The sequence below is a fragment of the Apiospora aurea genome (genome assembly GCF_038362705.1).
Source record: "Apiospora aurea strain CBS 24483 chromosome Unknown utg000002l_segment0_segment0, whole genome shotgun sequence".
Taxonomy (NCBI): domain Eukaryota; kingdom Fungi; phylum Ascomycota; class Sordariomycetes; order Amphisphaeriales; family Apiosporaceae; genus Apiospora; species Apiospora aurea.
The window spans coordinates 2,491,516-2,506,705 of NW_027117389.1; the positions used below are offsets into that span (position 1 = coordinate 2,491,516).

A 15,190-nucleotide genomic window follows, 5' to 3' on the forward strand; every position below is an offset into this window, starting at 1 on the left:
TCGCATGATCAAGGGAGGAGGCCTGGCTCTGTTCATGTTGCTTATCATGAGTGTCATCTTTGTTCAACAAATACGGGTGATAGTTTATATTCGGTACGGATGTGCATTTGTGCGCCTAGGTACACTCTATGATGTAGTTACTACTCCTCTCAGTCTCCCCCTTATGTGCTTTGCGGCTCGTCAAGAAGCTAGCTTCCCAGTGGCCTATGCAATAGGTGCTTCATCCCGTCTCATCCTGTGTCATCATTATGCATCGCTACCGGATACTCTTCCCCTTTAGCGCGGTGCATGCACTATGTTCCAGTATGCTCTCACGACGGCCAGGCCGCCTCCCTGGGTCTCAACCGTGCGGCCAAGGCCTCTATTGTTGGGATCATCCTCGCGTTGCTGCTCGCGCTTCATGCGTGTCGACGAGTGCGACTCTGTAGCGTCCGGTGCGCGGTTCAGGAGCTTCTGGCCACCGTCAGCCGTGCCCGTCGTCGGTATCTCAATGGGCAGGGGAGGTTTCGGTGCCATGGCCAAGTCGCTGGGCCGCCTCCAGGTGGTGTCATTGGGCACTCCATAATTCCGATAATCGATACCGGACGCCGCGTGGTCAATTCCGTCAGTCTCTATAGTAGGCCAGGGCCCATCGTAATCGTTGAGCAGGCTGGCGGTCCACCATTGGCCAAACTTGCCGTCATCGCGAGTACCCAGAGCCGCGTCGGCGTTATGCTTCAGCCAGCTGCCGTAGCTGGCACAAGCCTCGTCGTGTGCTTCCTTGGCTGTCTTAAACGCTTGCATGTCTACTTGCACCCCTTCGGGGGTGATGGGAGCGGTAAGGGGCTCACAGAAGGTTGCCAGATGATGGAAGTATATGCCCTTGAAGCCTTGGCTGTCCTGGCTACAATTAGCAGTAGCATCACACTCGTCTTCCAGAATCCCTGCCCGCCCGAGTCCATGCCAGGGTGGAATGACTTGCGGTCGAGTCAGAGCTGGGTCTTCCAACGGTTTTCCTTGCTTCAGGTCGTAGCCAGTTGCTTTGATGACGCTCTGAATGAGACGATGGCCGTCGCTTAAGTACGACGGTGCACCAGTGGCCTCCCAGAGCCCTCGCTGGCCCGTCAAAATCACGCCCTGGTTGTAGGTGTAGATCATCTTGTCGCGCTCGTCACATTTGGTATTGTTGTTTTCGGGGTCCTTTATGCCACTGACGTGGAAGCCGTCGGTGTAGAGTCCCTGGTCATCCATCATGCCTGAATTCACCAGCCAGTTGTACCCATCAATGGCAGCTTGCAAGAACTTGGGGTTCCTGTAGCCGGAACGGGGGCGGTCGGAACTAAATCGAGCAGCACCTGGTCCGCTCTGTTTCCCTTGGTAAGGCGACGGGTTCCTATCACCAGGGAAGTGGAGGTACATCGAGATAGAACCAGCTATCCAGAGCTCATTGGTGATGGCGTTCTTGTAGATCATTTTATGAACGCTCCATGTCATACCACCGCCGCAATACTTCGTGTCCCACCCTTTCAAGGCCAGCTCCCAAAAGACGCGGGATCTATGAGAAAAACTCGATATCCAGCCGTTACCATGCCATGTTTGGTTTGAGAAGATTTCCTCAATGCTGTCGGAGACTTGGGAACCACTCCAGAGGGAATCTTGGCTGTTCAGTTCGTAATGTAGGTCTGTGTGCTTGTTGACGAACTTGACCGTTTCTAGCCAGCCAAGCACAACCCACAGAATGTCGTCGTAGGCCTGGTTACGGATCGCAAAGTGGTTCTGCCCAAAGTAGTAGGCGACCATGTGCGCGAAATACCCCTCTACGAGGTTTACCTTGCGCTTCCAGTCTTCGACGCCTCCTCCCTCACTCGAGTTCAACAATGGGAAGGCCTCGGAGAGAGTGCTCAATGTGCCTGAGACGTGTGTGCCCACGACAGCTCCCGTCCAGTCGATCGAACCTGACCAAATTCCCAGCCATTGCTTGAAGTAGTTGGCCTGCAGGACCCCTATGCCTTCGAGCACATCGCCCAATACTTCGAGATCTGGCTCGCCACCGCCTGCCCTGCTCTTTGTCCCCTGCCCAGGAGTAGTATCGGCAACAACATCGGTTGCAGGTACAAAGTCGCGCAATGCAGGGGTATCGCAGCTCCTGTATCCAGGAACGGAGATTATCGAGCACTTCTCTCCCTGTAGGGGGTCTGTAGCGATCGCACCATGGCCAAACAGCCCCGGCAAGACTGCTAGGGCCAGCCAAAAGTGGGATAGTCCAGCATGAGCCATTTTGGCAGGTTCGGGTCCCATGCAGCACGAGGGGGAAAGAAATGAGACCGGAGTTCTAATGAGCAAGACTGAAGAGAGGGAAAGGAAGGAAAGGTATGAAAGCCAAACAATGCAAAGTCGAGCAGATGTAAGTAAGCAGAGTCTATGCCATGGTGGTCTGGGAGGCCGATGCAAGCATTGATGATGACTGCCCAGGATTTTCTAACCTAGGCGATGCGACGCAGGCGAGGAGACGGTACGGTCAGGCTACCCCGGCCCAAGAGTTCGAAACATGCAACCCAAGAGACAAACGGCCCAATAAGAATATGGATGCCAAGCTTCGGATCTCAAACCGGACGGTTTAAAGTCGGCTGGCTGTTTGTCTTGATGAATCAGATCAGACGAGTGAGGAAAATATATTGATATGAGATGGTGGAAGCTGACTTGGGCAGAGATCTTCATTGGATATCTGATTGGAAGTAGTCGTTTAAGCTGGCAGCCGGTCGTTGCGCAAGAAACGATCGGAAATGCAAATGCAAGGAGCCACCACCCTCATCAATCGAAAAAGGCAGGTATGATCTCCTGTTGTGTCGTGTCATGCACTCCGTGTCGTCGGGGCCATCAGCTTGCATCCTGCCCAGTCCTACCTACGGTACCTGTACTGCCTGCCTACCTACTGCCTATCTTCCTCGATGGGTACGTAATGCGCTCCTATTTAGAACGCAGCAGCGAACCCCCTCCCCCAGTGGAGTAGGTGGTGGATCGTTACCTGACCCCCCTTCCCCCTTCCTTCGGCTCCAGTCTCGTGGCTGCCCGTCAGCCCGCAAAGAGCACCTGCAGAGATTATTAAGTTGAATGTACCTTCTGCAATAAAATCTACCTACTACTAGTCACGGACCCGGGGACGACTAATCAGATTGATCGGACGTACAGACCGGCACACTACCTACTTCAAGTATTTCGCCTTCCCCCTATCCAACGCTAAGCTTTTGCGGGGTAACGGAAACCTGTGGCCGCGGGCGGTATCGGTTGTGTCGGGCGCTTCAGGGTCAATCGCCAGCCCGCCTCTAGACGGTGGGTAACCGTCAAGGCCGTATACCTCCGGCACCCTCGATAATCATGGTGTTACATGCATTCAAGACAGTCTTACAAAGCCAGGTTGGCACAGGGGAGCACCTGTCATACCATACGACCGATTGAATGGCAGTCAGTCTCTGCATTGGGTGACACCTCGATCTCGAGTTGGTTGTGTGACCCTGTTCCGACTACCGAGCAATGCCGAGGATATCAGCTATAGCAAGTCGAGGCAGAGTTGCTGCTTTTCTTGTGGTACGGCTGAAGATGAAGCAGGTTCTTTGGCAAAAGCCAGAAAGTCAAAGTCACACGTGATGGCCGTGTCAACTCATAGCAGGTATATCGCAAATCATTTGGCCAAAGTATTCACCCGCCCATGTACATTTCAGACAGCCAACAGACTGAGATTGATGTAGTATTTGCAAATTAGTTGCGGCCGGTGTTCGTGGTATGGTCACCATTGGCAGATGTGTATCTAAGCAAGAAGTGCAATTGCTTCGTCGCTAAAAACCCCTAAGTAGACATATAACGTTTCATACAGAGGTCGTTCAACTTCGACCTTCCCTGCCGCCAAAAGAATACCCTTTGAACGCCTCGTGGTGCTAAAACTATAGAATGTCGGGGTTTTTTCCTCGACACAGCCACTCCTTTTCCCGTATACCCTTGCAACGTCTAGTAACATTCGCTGAAGAACACCATCCAAAAGACGACCGGCAACCATCTAGATGAAGCGATTTTCGAATTCCCGGAACAGTTTGGGGCTGATCTCATCGCTGCTCATACCCTCCACTTCCCATAGCACGCCCTTCTTGGCATAGTGCTCGAGCAGGGGTTCGTTCGTCTCCTGGAACTTCTGGAAGCGGGAGCGGTAAACTTCCTCTTTGTCGTCCGGCCTCTGCACAAGGCGCTCACCGGTCTCGTCGTCGATACCGGGCACCTTGGGCGGATGGAAGGACGTGTTGTAAATCCTGCCAGACGGCTCGTGGACCCAGCGACTGGCGATGCGCTGCAGGATCACGTCGAACGGGGTCTTGATGGACACCACCCAGTTGATGGGGACTATGCCATCCAGCTTCTCGGCCTGTGCGGCGGTGCGGGGGAAGCCGTCAAGGAGGAACGAAGCGGTAGGGTCCTCGGAGGCATGGGCCGACAAGGTCGCAGCGGCGTGTGGGTTCGCGTCGAGGGTGGAGATGAAGGGGTCGGCGTCTTCGTAGGCCTCAGCAACGCCGAAAGCCGAGGACTCGAGGGTCATGACATTGGCGCGGCCACCGGACAGCCAGCCGCGCTGGCCCAGCTCGTTGGTAATGAGCCGCAGGATCAGGCTGTCGGACACGAGCCCACCCGACTTCATGGTGCTCTCGACCTTGATGCCGAGCGGCGTCCGGTTCTTGACATTGTGACGCAGCAGGTCGCCCGACGAGATGGCGCACAGCTGGGGGAAGCGCGCGAGCAGGCGCTCGGACTGTGTGCCCTTTCCTACGCCCGGTGCGCCGACAAGGATGACGCGGGCAGCCTTGCGGAGGCGCATAGTACGCGACTGCGGCGGAGGATCGAAAAGTCGCAGTCGTCGGCCGGCGTTGGGGAGTAGGAGCGAGAGAGGGGCAGCAGAGAAGCGCCCAGGGGGTGGACAGTCTGCGGTGTTGCGCTCGATGGGGGGGTTGTGTCGAATAAAACTGAAAACCGAGAAAGCCCCAAGGAGCTCGGAGTCGATATTGGCAATGGCGAGACTGAAAGGGTTTGTGCAGGTACCCGCTTGGTAGGGGAGCGGGGCAGAATAGAATAGTACGTCACGCCAAATTAACAAACTGGTGAGATAGTGAGAGAGAGACCCTGAAGGTCCAGTGCTCTAGGTGTGTATGCAGGTATCTAGGAAATATCCATGGCGCCGGCTGCCAAGCGAATAGAAAAATGGCCGAGGTAGAAAGGAAGGTTTGAGAAGCACCAGTGTTCTGCACTTGTGACGGCCAACTAGAGTTAGCAATATGGACGGCGGGAGAGTGCCAAAGGTCGGAAAGAAGGATAAGGGACGGGGACGGGGAGATTCGAGCAAAAGGCGTCCAGCGTGGGGCCTCAACGATTAAACGTACAGCGACCAGCGCGCCGGTTCCTGCGGGATTGCTTGGGGAATGGCTAGCGGCTTGTCCTTTCTTTGTGGGGGTTTGTCAGGGCACCTTCACTGGCTGACTGGACAGAGTCCGGTCCGGTCTGTACTTGCTAAATTGATATCTGCAGGTCAATCCATTGGTACTGGCTTGAATCCTGGTTCTTTTTCTATAGTCAGCTACGACTTCCAGAGTCCTCCGGTTAACGGGCCCCGAGCACCAATTATGACTTCACCATCTACTAGCACAAATAGGACACTAGGTACGGAGTGTTTCCCCGTCCCTAGGTATATTCTCAAAAAGAAAAGACTGTGGCCTAGTCATGATGTCCGAAGACAGCTCTACGTAGTAACGGAATTGGTGGGCATATGGTAAGCACCCGACCAAAAAAAAAAAACATGGGAAGTTACCCCACGCACAACACTACCTAGCATCTCTCTGCTAACCTTATCTTACACGCTTATTATAAATGCACGCATTTAATTACTCGCTTTCTATATCTATCTCCCTCGAACTCAGCTTTGTTGGTCAAAATATATCTTGGCTCCTAATAGGTCCCGCCGCCCACTAAAGTCTATACGATCATCTGCTCTTTCGATGCATCGACACGAAGTGGCTGGCATGCCGTGCAAAGGGCTTGCTCGGGGCTCGCACCTGAGACGGGCGCCGTTTACCTTGGCACACAATGCAACGGATTATGGCGTTGACTTGGCTGGCCGATGACTCCGAAAAATCCCATCGCGTTTCTAATAGAGCCATTGTACCAAGAAGCCCCAGACTGGCACACGAGAATCCCTGCTTGGGCTGTGCAGCTTGCTCTCAGCGAAAGAGTAGTACCAGTCATGTGTTGCAGCGTGCATTTATACTTTGCTTCCCTGGATGTCCTGGTTCGTGATGGCATCCTAGAATTATATCCGAACATTGGTCTTCACCGAACCGTTAGCTCGCTCTTTTCAAAGCACGGCGAAGAAGTTGACCGAATGCCGCGCGTCATTGATGACCTAGCTAGACAAGCTGGCTTATATATTATGTGATTCGGAGAATCAAGCTGCGTCGTTTGGATGGCCCTTACATCAGTGATATTGCAATATCCCGACAGACCCCGACAGGATCTTGTTTCTCTTGAGGCGTCGAGTGGCATTCTTGCCGTACTATGTACGATTCAAGGCAACCTCTACTGACCTTGACCCTTCAGCCACCTCTTTCCACTTAGACTGAGCACATAATTCTTGGGATATGCGGGCGCTGTTTGCTTGCATCAAGGTGCAACATATCTAAAGTGGGTGCATCGCGCGTAGTTCGACCGCTGAGGTCGTGGCAGAGTACGGTATTGAGCACTGAGGTCATCAGGCACTTATACTACATCATCCAGTAATTCTGATCAGCACCAGGCTGGGAACTTCGAAACCAGCGCGAAGCAAACTACATAGCTGCCATGTTTTGTCAACTTGTCAGCAAGAAAGCGGTTTCGCACCATTGTTGAGAGGAATCATCCAATTACCCGGGCCGATCCTGGTCTAAGATCGCAATAGTGTACAGCACTTTAGATCTCCCATCGCCGGCTCCGAGTTTCTATAGTCATAGATACATACATGGCCCCTAATCGTAAGGCCAGCAGTGTGTCGAGTGGGCCACTCGACACCCTATATCATACAGTTTGTTTCCAGGTCGAGATGCACGGCAAGATGCCTATAGGACCTCCCAGGCCCCACCTGAAAGACATCATCATTCTTTTTGGTCCCTCTTCCTAAGTTCCCGGCTTTAGCCACCGAATCCGAAGCTGCCACCGCCGCCGGCGCCTCCGCGGGCTGCGGCTTCGTTTTGCATCTGTTCTGACACCTTCAGGTGGACGTCGAAGAACTTGGCGGCGCACCGGTCGAGGCATACGCTCTCGCCCTTGTTGAGATCGCCTTCGCGGTAGTCGTTGGGAATGCACTTCTTCGCGCAGGCACGGTTGAGACTGTCATGAAGAATATGTATAAGCGTATGGCCATGCACGAGCACGGCGCAAGCATGCGACATTGCGGAGGAGGGGGCATTCGTACCGGTTCAGCATATCCGACATCAGCTTCATCTCTGCCTCGACAGCGGCAATCTTCTCTGCCGACGAGGGCTGGGGGCGGCCGAATCCGAGGAACGACATGGTGTGTATGTGTTGTAGGTGGTAGCACGAAAAGGGCTCGGAATTGGTGGTAGGCCTGCGGTGCGGTTCTTTGGTGGTTCTCGGGGATGATAAACTTTTTGGCTGCAAATACCTGCTGCAGCTTCAAGCTCCCAGCTGCGATCAAATTGAGCCTTAGGTTACTGATAGTCCAAACTGTTGCGGGATCCATGGCAGCTCGAAATGGCAGGCGGTGGGGCGATTGAACGGCAAGGTCCAGTAAAATGCTGGGATAACATTGGGCCGGCAGGGACGTCATGGCAGAAAAAGTCCCTGTCGGCGGCCATAAAAGCCTGAAAGCTTCACTCAACCCACAGATTGACTGGCGAAAAGGACATACTCAACCAATCGAGCTCTCGGTTCAGCACGATACAATCCAATTCTGATATGCAATAACCATCCCGGAGAAGCCTTGTGGGCCTGATGCAGAATGTAAGTTCAACGAATTGTGTACGCCACATTTCCTTTTCACATGATGATCCTGCTTTAACATTAGAACCGTTGCGACTGACACCATTTCGGTGGTGGTTGATCACATTTTGCCAGCTTATCTGATTCCCATTACTCTCCCCCTCGAATTGCCAAAACGTTACCTGGTTTCCCCTTCTAACTCTGCTGGTTGTTCAGATATAGGCCATGTCGTTCTCTCAGATTCTCCGGCCTTATGCTTCCCAGGTTCCGGCCACTAACACAGCTGGATACCGGCGCTTTTATACAATTCTTTCTACCAAGTGCCCCCATCATCATGCCTCCCAGACGTCTTTCAGTCTGGTGCCAACTAGTAGACCATACTCAGTTCAGTTACCAAAGGACATTAAGGACCCTGCCGCCGAGGCCGAATCACAGACCTCGGCCGCGCGATCCAGAGCCACTGACACGCGAATTCAGAAGCTGAGGGACTTGAATGCACTTCATTACCCACGTCTTGAGCATGCGCAAGCTCCCACAAAGCTGACGGTACCTCGCTTTCGAGAAGCCTACTTCAACTCCAGCATTAAGGACGATGAAGAGGTGCTCCTCTATGGCAGGATCTTGTCCGTCAGGAGAATGAGCTCCAAGTTAGTTTTTATTACCATAGAACATGAGTTTCAAACTGTCCAAGTCATGTTCGCCTTCGGGAATCTGCCTGAAGTGCCCGTAGAGCAGTACAAGGAGACGTTGCGCGCACTGTTGCGGGGTGACAGTGTCTCGGTTACCGGAACAGCAACAGTGACTCCGGCCGGGGAGCTGACGCTGCGGGCGAACCAACTACCAACCCTGCTGAGCCCGAGTTTGGCACCTATTCCGACCAAGCTCGTCAATGAAGAGACCTTGGCTCTGAACCGGCCTCTTGATCTTCTGGTCAACCCCCACAGCCAGCAGCTCCTTCGGTTCCGATCTGAGATGATATGGCGGTTAAGGAGTTTCTTCGTCCAGAAGGACTTCCTCGAAGTCCAGACGCCAATCCTGGCCGACTATGCTGGCGGTGCTAGTGCTCGACCCTTTGTCACATCCGCCACTGAATTCCCTAGTAAGCAGTTGGCCATGCGGATAGCCCCGGAGCTGTGGCTGAAGCGCTTGGTCGTGGGTGGCTTTGACAAGATATTCGAGATCGGGACGGCCTTCCGCAACGAAGGGCTGGACGGGACTCACAATGCCGAGTTCACCATGTGCGAGTTCTATTCCACCTACACGACCCTCCCTGACTTGATGGAGTTCACTACCCGCCTCATCAGCGAGTTGGCAGAGTTTGCCCATGAAGTCAAGGCAAATAAGTACGCAACACTTCAACCCCCTGAGTTACAATACTTCAGCAAGAGGTTGAGCACCGACCAAACTCGCCTATCCGCCGACGAGCATTCCCTGTCCGCTTTAGAGAGATTGGAGGCGCTAGCGAATGGAACGGATCGCACGGATCGCAAGACCGGCACGGCTGTCAATGCTGATACGGTTATCGATCCTTCTTCTCCCTTCAGAGCAGTTGAGTTCTTGCCAGCATTGGAAGAAGTGCTAGGCGTGAAGTTCCCAGATCTGTCTGCCCCCGACGCCTTGGAACGGGTATCCGACATGATCAGCACACGCACGGAATATGCCGTGCCTCCTGACATCACACTGAACAAGCTCCTCGATAACCTCGCGGGTGAATATCTGGAGAAAGTCTCACACGAGATGCCCATCTTCATCATAAACCACCCTGCCTGCATGTCGCCGTTGGCCAAGTCCTTCACCTGCCCCCGAACAAGTCAGCTCGTCTCCGCGCGAGCTGAGCTGTTCATCCACGGCCGCGAAATCGCCAACTTTTACGAAGAGGAGAACGACCCCGCTGAGCAGCGGAGGAAATTTGAGCTCCAGGTGGCGGCCAAGAACAGAGACCTGTCCGGAGAGGAGGGGCAGGCGGTCGTCGATGAGAGCTACATCCAGGCCCTGGAGCACGGCCTGCCGCCCACTGGAGGATGGGGCTGCGGCATTGATAGGCTGGTGATGCTCTTCTCGGGCGCTGCCAGGATCAACGATACTCTCGCCTTCGGTAACTTGAGAAATGTCGTCTCTGCTACTGAGGTGGCAAGAAGGTCTGGCTGAAGGAAGAGAGGTCTCGCTTGAGGTGATAGACTCGTCTTTCTGGGCTGTATCATATCATACTGTAGATTAGTAGTATACTCGCGAAGATACCCCCCTTGAACTATCAGAGATCTTGCTCAGTCCGCTGTCAATGGTCCCCCCTCCCCTCTTGCTTCATGGTTCGTTCATGCCCTGCCCGTAATGCATGCCATAGTAAACACTTCCTTACCTGTGTTGGTCGAATTGGATATCCTCATTTTCCTAATTGGCTAAGGCCGCAGCCGCAATCAGTCATGAGCACGGTGTGACTTGGTCGCAATGAAGAGCCGAGAATATATAGTTCTAGCCGTGCAGTTAATACGGTAAAGCTCGACCTCGTCGTCAAGCTTAGTACTGTCGAGACCTTGCAGGAAGAGCTGCCGGACCTAGCGAGCCTACTAGCCCCTGACTCCAACCACATTGGATGATGGCCTTCCAGAGAGGAATCTCTTGAGGCATCTTTCAGGCAAATGAAAATGTCACGGCTGGCGAAGTTTACCAATTCGCGATTCTGTTCAGGGTCGTGGTGACCGTCAAATAGGCTCTGGTGGTGAGGCTCTGTGGCCTAGTTATCTGCTGGCAACTTGGGACTGTATACCTGTTATGTTACTGCAGTCTATTCCGCTGCTGAGTGTAACTATCCAGGCAAATCATGATGCTGCTGTAGATGGGTACCTTGCACCATCTTGTTACTCGGTTCCATTGGGGGAACTGCGGCATAATCCGTATAATTGTTCATGATGGTACCTCGGGTAAGCATTTCGTGCATCTCGATTACTACTTAGGTACTTACTGTTTATTCATTAGAACGGCGGTTTGGTTACTCGAGCGGCCGTTGGCGCCATTTTCAATGGAATCAACGTCTGTTAGTACAATATGCGGTTTATGAAACTATCCACACGCATAATCAGTAGAGTTAGGCTTTCGGTGAGATTTCTATTCTACAGTGCTGCTCTAATCTATTTTTTGGTGTCCAATCCCTGTAGGGATGACTTATCTAATCTGATGGTAAGGAAAGGGGGTGTCCTCTAACGTAAATCACCGCATACGGGGCTCAAACGCCTCATTTTGGGTGTGAAATCAAGGCAATTTTGGTGATTTATCTTGAGAAGATCAACTCAAGCGAAACGAAATGAAAGGTCGTTAGATCGTATCGTACATGGCAAACAGCTTCTCAAAGCCATCTCTCACAGCCATTTCTCCCAGCCCAAACCCATGTGAGGACCAAGGTTGCCCAGTCGGCCGGTCTGCAGGGCGAGGCGCTGGCAGTACTGGCGACGCATTTCATCCCAGTTGTTGGCCTCGGGGGTCTTCGTGGCAGGCTCAACTTGCTCGCCAAGGGTGGTGAGGCACTTGTTGATCTCCTCTCTGGCCTCGTTCATCTGCTCGTCTTGGGCGCGGTGCTGCCACTGCTGAGTGAAGGTCCGCTTCTCCTCGATCAGCTCTTCGTGGCGAAGCTCCCAATGGGCAAGCTTCTCCTCGACCGCGTGGGCAGCGTCGTCGCGCAAGTACTTGCACGCGTTGATGAAAGACTTCGTCACCTGCGAGGCGTATGTCGGGCCCGGCTTGTGCTCGCGGCCGAAGATGGTCTTCAGGTTGTCGACCGTGGAGAAGCGGCGCGTCCAGGGCAGGGCGGCGATCATGCGCTTGCACTCCATGAAGTTGTGCTTGGGCTGCCGGAGGGCGAATTCGAGCTCGCAACCGTGGCAGGTGCGGTTGTTGGGCGACTTGAGTGCCTCGCATGCTCGGAAGAAGCCGGCAAAGAGCTTCTCGTCGCAGTGGCAGCAGGTGAAGAAGGTCATGGCGTCCATATGCGTCTGGCGTTGCGGAGCTCCCAGGACCGCAATGTACAGGTCCATGTGGAGAGTTCTCTCCAATACGACCTGGTCCATCGGGATCGTGACAAGGTGGTCCTTCCATTGGTTGCCGAATCTCTCCTTGTAGTGCTCCGTGATCATCTGCGGGTACTTCCCCTCGAAGCCCAAGATGCGGGCAATGCTGGCGAGGATGACGGGCAGGGTACAGAACTCCCACGGGAAGTCGTTCAGCCACTTGAAGAATGACTTGTCCCGAGAAGTGGCGAGGTCGATGTTTCCGTTTTTGGCAACTCGCATGATGCTAAGGAGAGAGGCAGCCACGGCCAAGGTGGTTTTGAAACCACCCTCGTCGTTCCAGAAGACACCATACGAGCCGACCCGATCTTCGACTGGTCCTCTGTGGAAACGAGGATAGTAGTCGAAGTCAATGGCAGGCCGCGCCGCATTGACTCTGTTCGCCTCGATGACGATGTTGAGCAGGTCCTTGGTGTGGGCAAAGTTAAGAAGATCGCAGCTGTAGATGCCCAAGACCCGGAGGTTGGGTAGCGAGTTCATCATCGCCTTGACCGCGTTGACGTTCAGGAACGGCACTCTGTGAAGGTGGAGATAGCGGATGTTCGTGCCGTGGCGGTAGATGCTTCGCACTACAACACACCGTTAGTCCGACGCAACTGTTAACGTCTCGATATAGGCAACTTACGAAGGCTGATATGGCTTTTGCCCTTGAGCACCGGGTCTTCGTTCATCGGGTCCGAGCGAGAGTCGCTATGGTCGTACCACTCGGTACCAGGAATCATCTGGCCCGACAGGGTCTTCTTGCCAAACTGCTGACGCTGTCTGCTCGGGTGGACAGAGACATACTTGGTCGAGTCAAGGTACTTTCCCTTCTGCTTCCGCTTTTCGTTGGGGTCCATATCGTTGTCATGGACAATCTGCAGCATGCGCTTTGCCTGCGTCTTCTGCTGCTTGGTCCAGCCGCCTCGGTACTTCCTGTCCTCGAAGACGTCCAGAGTGAGGTCGCAGCCACCAAACCATTGGTTTGTCAGGTCCCAGTGCGTCTTTTGAACAGGTTAGCCTTGTCCACCATAACACTCAATGGCCGCTAGTTACTTACGAAGGTGGCCTCGAGGTGCTTGAACATAGTCTGGCTGGTTCTGGCCAGGTTACCCAATGCCAGCCATCGTCCAAGAAGGTGCTCCAGGATCTTCTCACGGAGTTCTGGAACAGCCAAAACTTGCTCAAACATGCAGATTTCGCTGTTGGTCGGGATCTTGAAGGCATTACCGCTGAGAACCATGGGCGCCTGGAGAAGGAGTAAACACGATGTGAGTACTTATAAGGGGGAGATGGAATAAATGCAGTAGACTTACCTTGGTAACGAGACCCGGGACATTGGGGGAAATGAGCGAGGCGCAGGGCCACCAGCTCCTCGGGGGTGGGTTCCTCGCGGTCTTTGGTGTACTTCCAGGGCCGGGTGCGGGTCATGTGGATGTTCGGGTTCAACGAGATGTTGAACTTGCGAACTTCACGTTCCATGTCCTCCGCCTGAGGCCGGGCGATCAAGCCGCGCTTGATCAGTGACTCCTGGACAGGAACCTGTCGGCAGTAGTACATGCCGTTGGAGGGGTCCACACGTGCCGTAGGGCCGAACTCGAGTCCTCCAAGCCAAGTGGCCCAGGTATGGTTCTTGAAGTGCTCGCCCTGGGACCAGGGGGACTCCATGAAAAAGCCCCGAGCACTCTGCTCGCTGGTCGGGAGGCGCTCGGCCATGCGGTCACCGGGGACCGCGTCGTAAGACTCATCTCCGGTCACAATGATGCGAGAGTTCGAGGGACGCTCAATGTACAGACAGTAACCGTTATCCATTGTTGCGGTTGACTGAACTGTCGTGAGAAGACTGAGGGTGTAGATGCGGAAGGGTAGCTGAGGCCAGAAGTAAGTATGAAGGGTAATTGTGAAGGAACTGCCGCCTAATCACCAACGTGCGACCTAGAGAACAATGTCTCTAAGAGTTACATTGGCTGAAAGGGCAGGTTGAAGTCTCCGTGAAAGAGTATGTTCAGGGGATGTTGGCAAGTAGGTAGCTCCGGGGAATCGCCCGAGTTGAAAGTGGGACCGGCCGGTCGGCCTGCCGATTGTTTCGGCACGATTGTTTCGGCAAGAGCTTTATTACAATCGGCAAGACCTTTTCGGCGACCAGGCTGAGCCCGAGAGCACCGGCAGATGCTGGGAGGTATGGGAGGGATTGCAGGGTACAACTGGACGGTTTGCGAGCTGGTTGTTGGCGAAGGAATGCAGCAAGTCACTTACCTGAGTCAAGTCGAGTTGACTGTGAAGGGCGAAGGGGTGTACTGTACTGGAAAGTAGATCTAGAGAGTAGGCGGTAAGTCACCTGGTCAGGTAGGCAGGAACGAGATGAGGACGAGAGATGTATTGGTTCAAGACCAGGGGAGGGGTGTTGTATGGCAGAGTTATGCAAAAGGCAAAGCCACTGTGATGACGGGGGGGACAGGAAACTCCCAGCCGTTGAGAATATGTGGTGAGAAGAACCAGGGATTACCTTGAATCAACTCTCGTAAGAACCGGAAGTTTGTGGAGAGACGAAGGCTGGGATAAACCAGAGTTGTGGATTGTGTAGGGGTTGGTTGGCCTTGGTTGAAGGCGAATAATTCGGAAGAAGATGGAATAAATCACAGCCGGCGATGGAATAAACAACACCCGACTATGAAATGAACGATACCCAACGATGGAGTAGAACACGGTCGACGATGTGGAGGGCAGGGTCGAGTGAAGGGCACAACCCACACAAGTATCGCTGTAGCTTACCTTATTCCTGAGGGGTGGTGTGAATGCTACGGCGTGGTGATGTTGGATTGGTTCCGTATGAACAGGAAGGAAGGCAGGAACGCTGACGATGATTAATGGCGGTGAGGAAGGTACGGGAATGGTTGGTGGTTTGAAGTGAAGTAAGAAGGTCAGCCGAAGCTGTAAGAATACCAAGAATGCGAGTCCATGGGTGACACTCGGGGTCTTTTTTCTATGGCTGTCGAGTGGCAAGACATCGAGGAGATACACCAGACGTATTGCTAGGCTTCTTATTACTCGGCCAGGTCTGGCGACAAGAGAGCGACCTCGCCGGTCCCATAAGCTCATGGAAGGTCGGTGGGCTTAGCGATGACCCCTTAGCGATGAAACTCTTCTTTACAGGTTCTCTCGGGCAGTAC

The 15,190-nt window shown here is 53.7% G+C and overlaps 5 protein-coding genes across 5 annotated transcripts; 1 reads left to right on the forward strand and 4 right to left on the reverse strand.

Annotated features, from left to right (window-relative positions):
* Positions 1–276: 276 nt before the first annotated feature.
* On the reverse strand, positions 277–2,256 carry PG986_003157 (uncharacterized protein; the record flags this gene model as incomplete). The annotated part of the gene is made up of 1 exon (XM_066839379.1): positions 277–2,256. One exon carries the CDS (start codon positions 2,254–2,256, stop codon positions 277–279), a length of 1,980 nt encoding a protein of 659 aa, XP_066704443.1.
* Positions 2,257–4,030: 1,774 nt separating this feature from the next.
* PG986_003158 (adenylate kinase) lies at positions 4,031–4,837 on the reverse strand (the record flags this gene model as incomplete). The annotated part of the gene is made up of 1 exon (XM_066839380.1): positions 4,031–4,837. One exon carries the CDS (start codon positions 4,835–4,837, stop codon positions 4,031–4,033), a length of 807 nt encoding a protein of 268 aa, XP_066704444.1.
* Positions 4,838–7,172: 2,335 nt separating this feature from the next.
* PG986_003159 (mitochondrial import inner membrane translocase subunit TIM10) lies at positions 7,173–7,554 on the reverse strand (the record flags this gene model as incomplete). Its single annotated transcript, XM_066839381.1, has 2 exons — positions 7,173–7,371; positions 7,457–7,554. The coding sequence occupies 2 exons, from the start codon at positions 7,552–7,554 to the stop codon at positions 7,173–7,175; spliced, it is 297 nt and encodes a 98-aa protein (XP_066704445.1).
* A 654-nt stretch (positions 7,555–8,208) lies between these two features.
* PG986_003160 (lysine--tRNA ligase- mitochondrial) lies at positions 8,209–10,131 on the forward strand (the record flags this gene model as incomplete). The annotated part of the gene is made up of 1 exon (XM_066839382.1): positions 8,209–10,131. The coding sequence occupies one exon, from the start codon at positions 8,209–8,211 to the stop codon at positions 10,129–10,131; it is 1,923 nt and encodes a 640-aa protein (XP_066704446.1).
* Positions 10,132–11,336: 1,205 nt separating this feature from the next.
* Positions 11,337–13,832, reverse strand: PG986_003161 (uncharacterized protein; the record flags this gene model as incomplete). The annotated part of the gene is made up of 4 exons (XM_066839383.1): positions 11,337–12,610; positions 12,667–13,024; positions 13,081–13,298; positions 13,337–13,832. The coding sequence occupies 4 exons, from the start codon at positions 13,830–13,832 to the stop codon at positions 11,337–11,339; spliced, it is 2,346 nt and encodes a 781-aa protein (XP_066704447.1).
* Between the last annotated feature and the right edge of the window lie 1,358 nt (positions 13,833–15,190).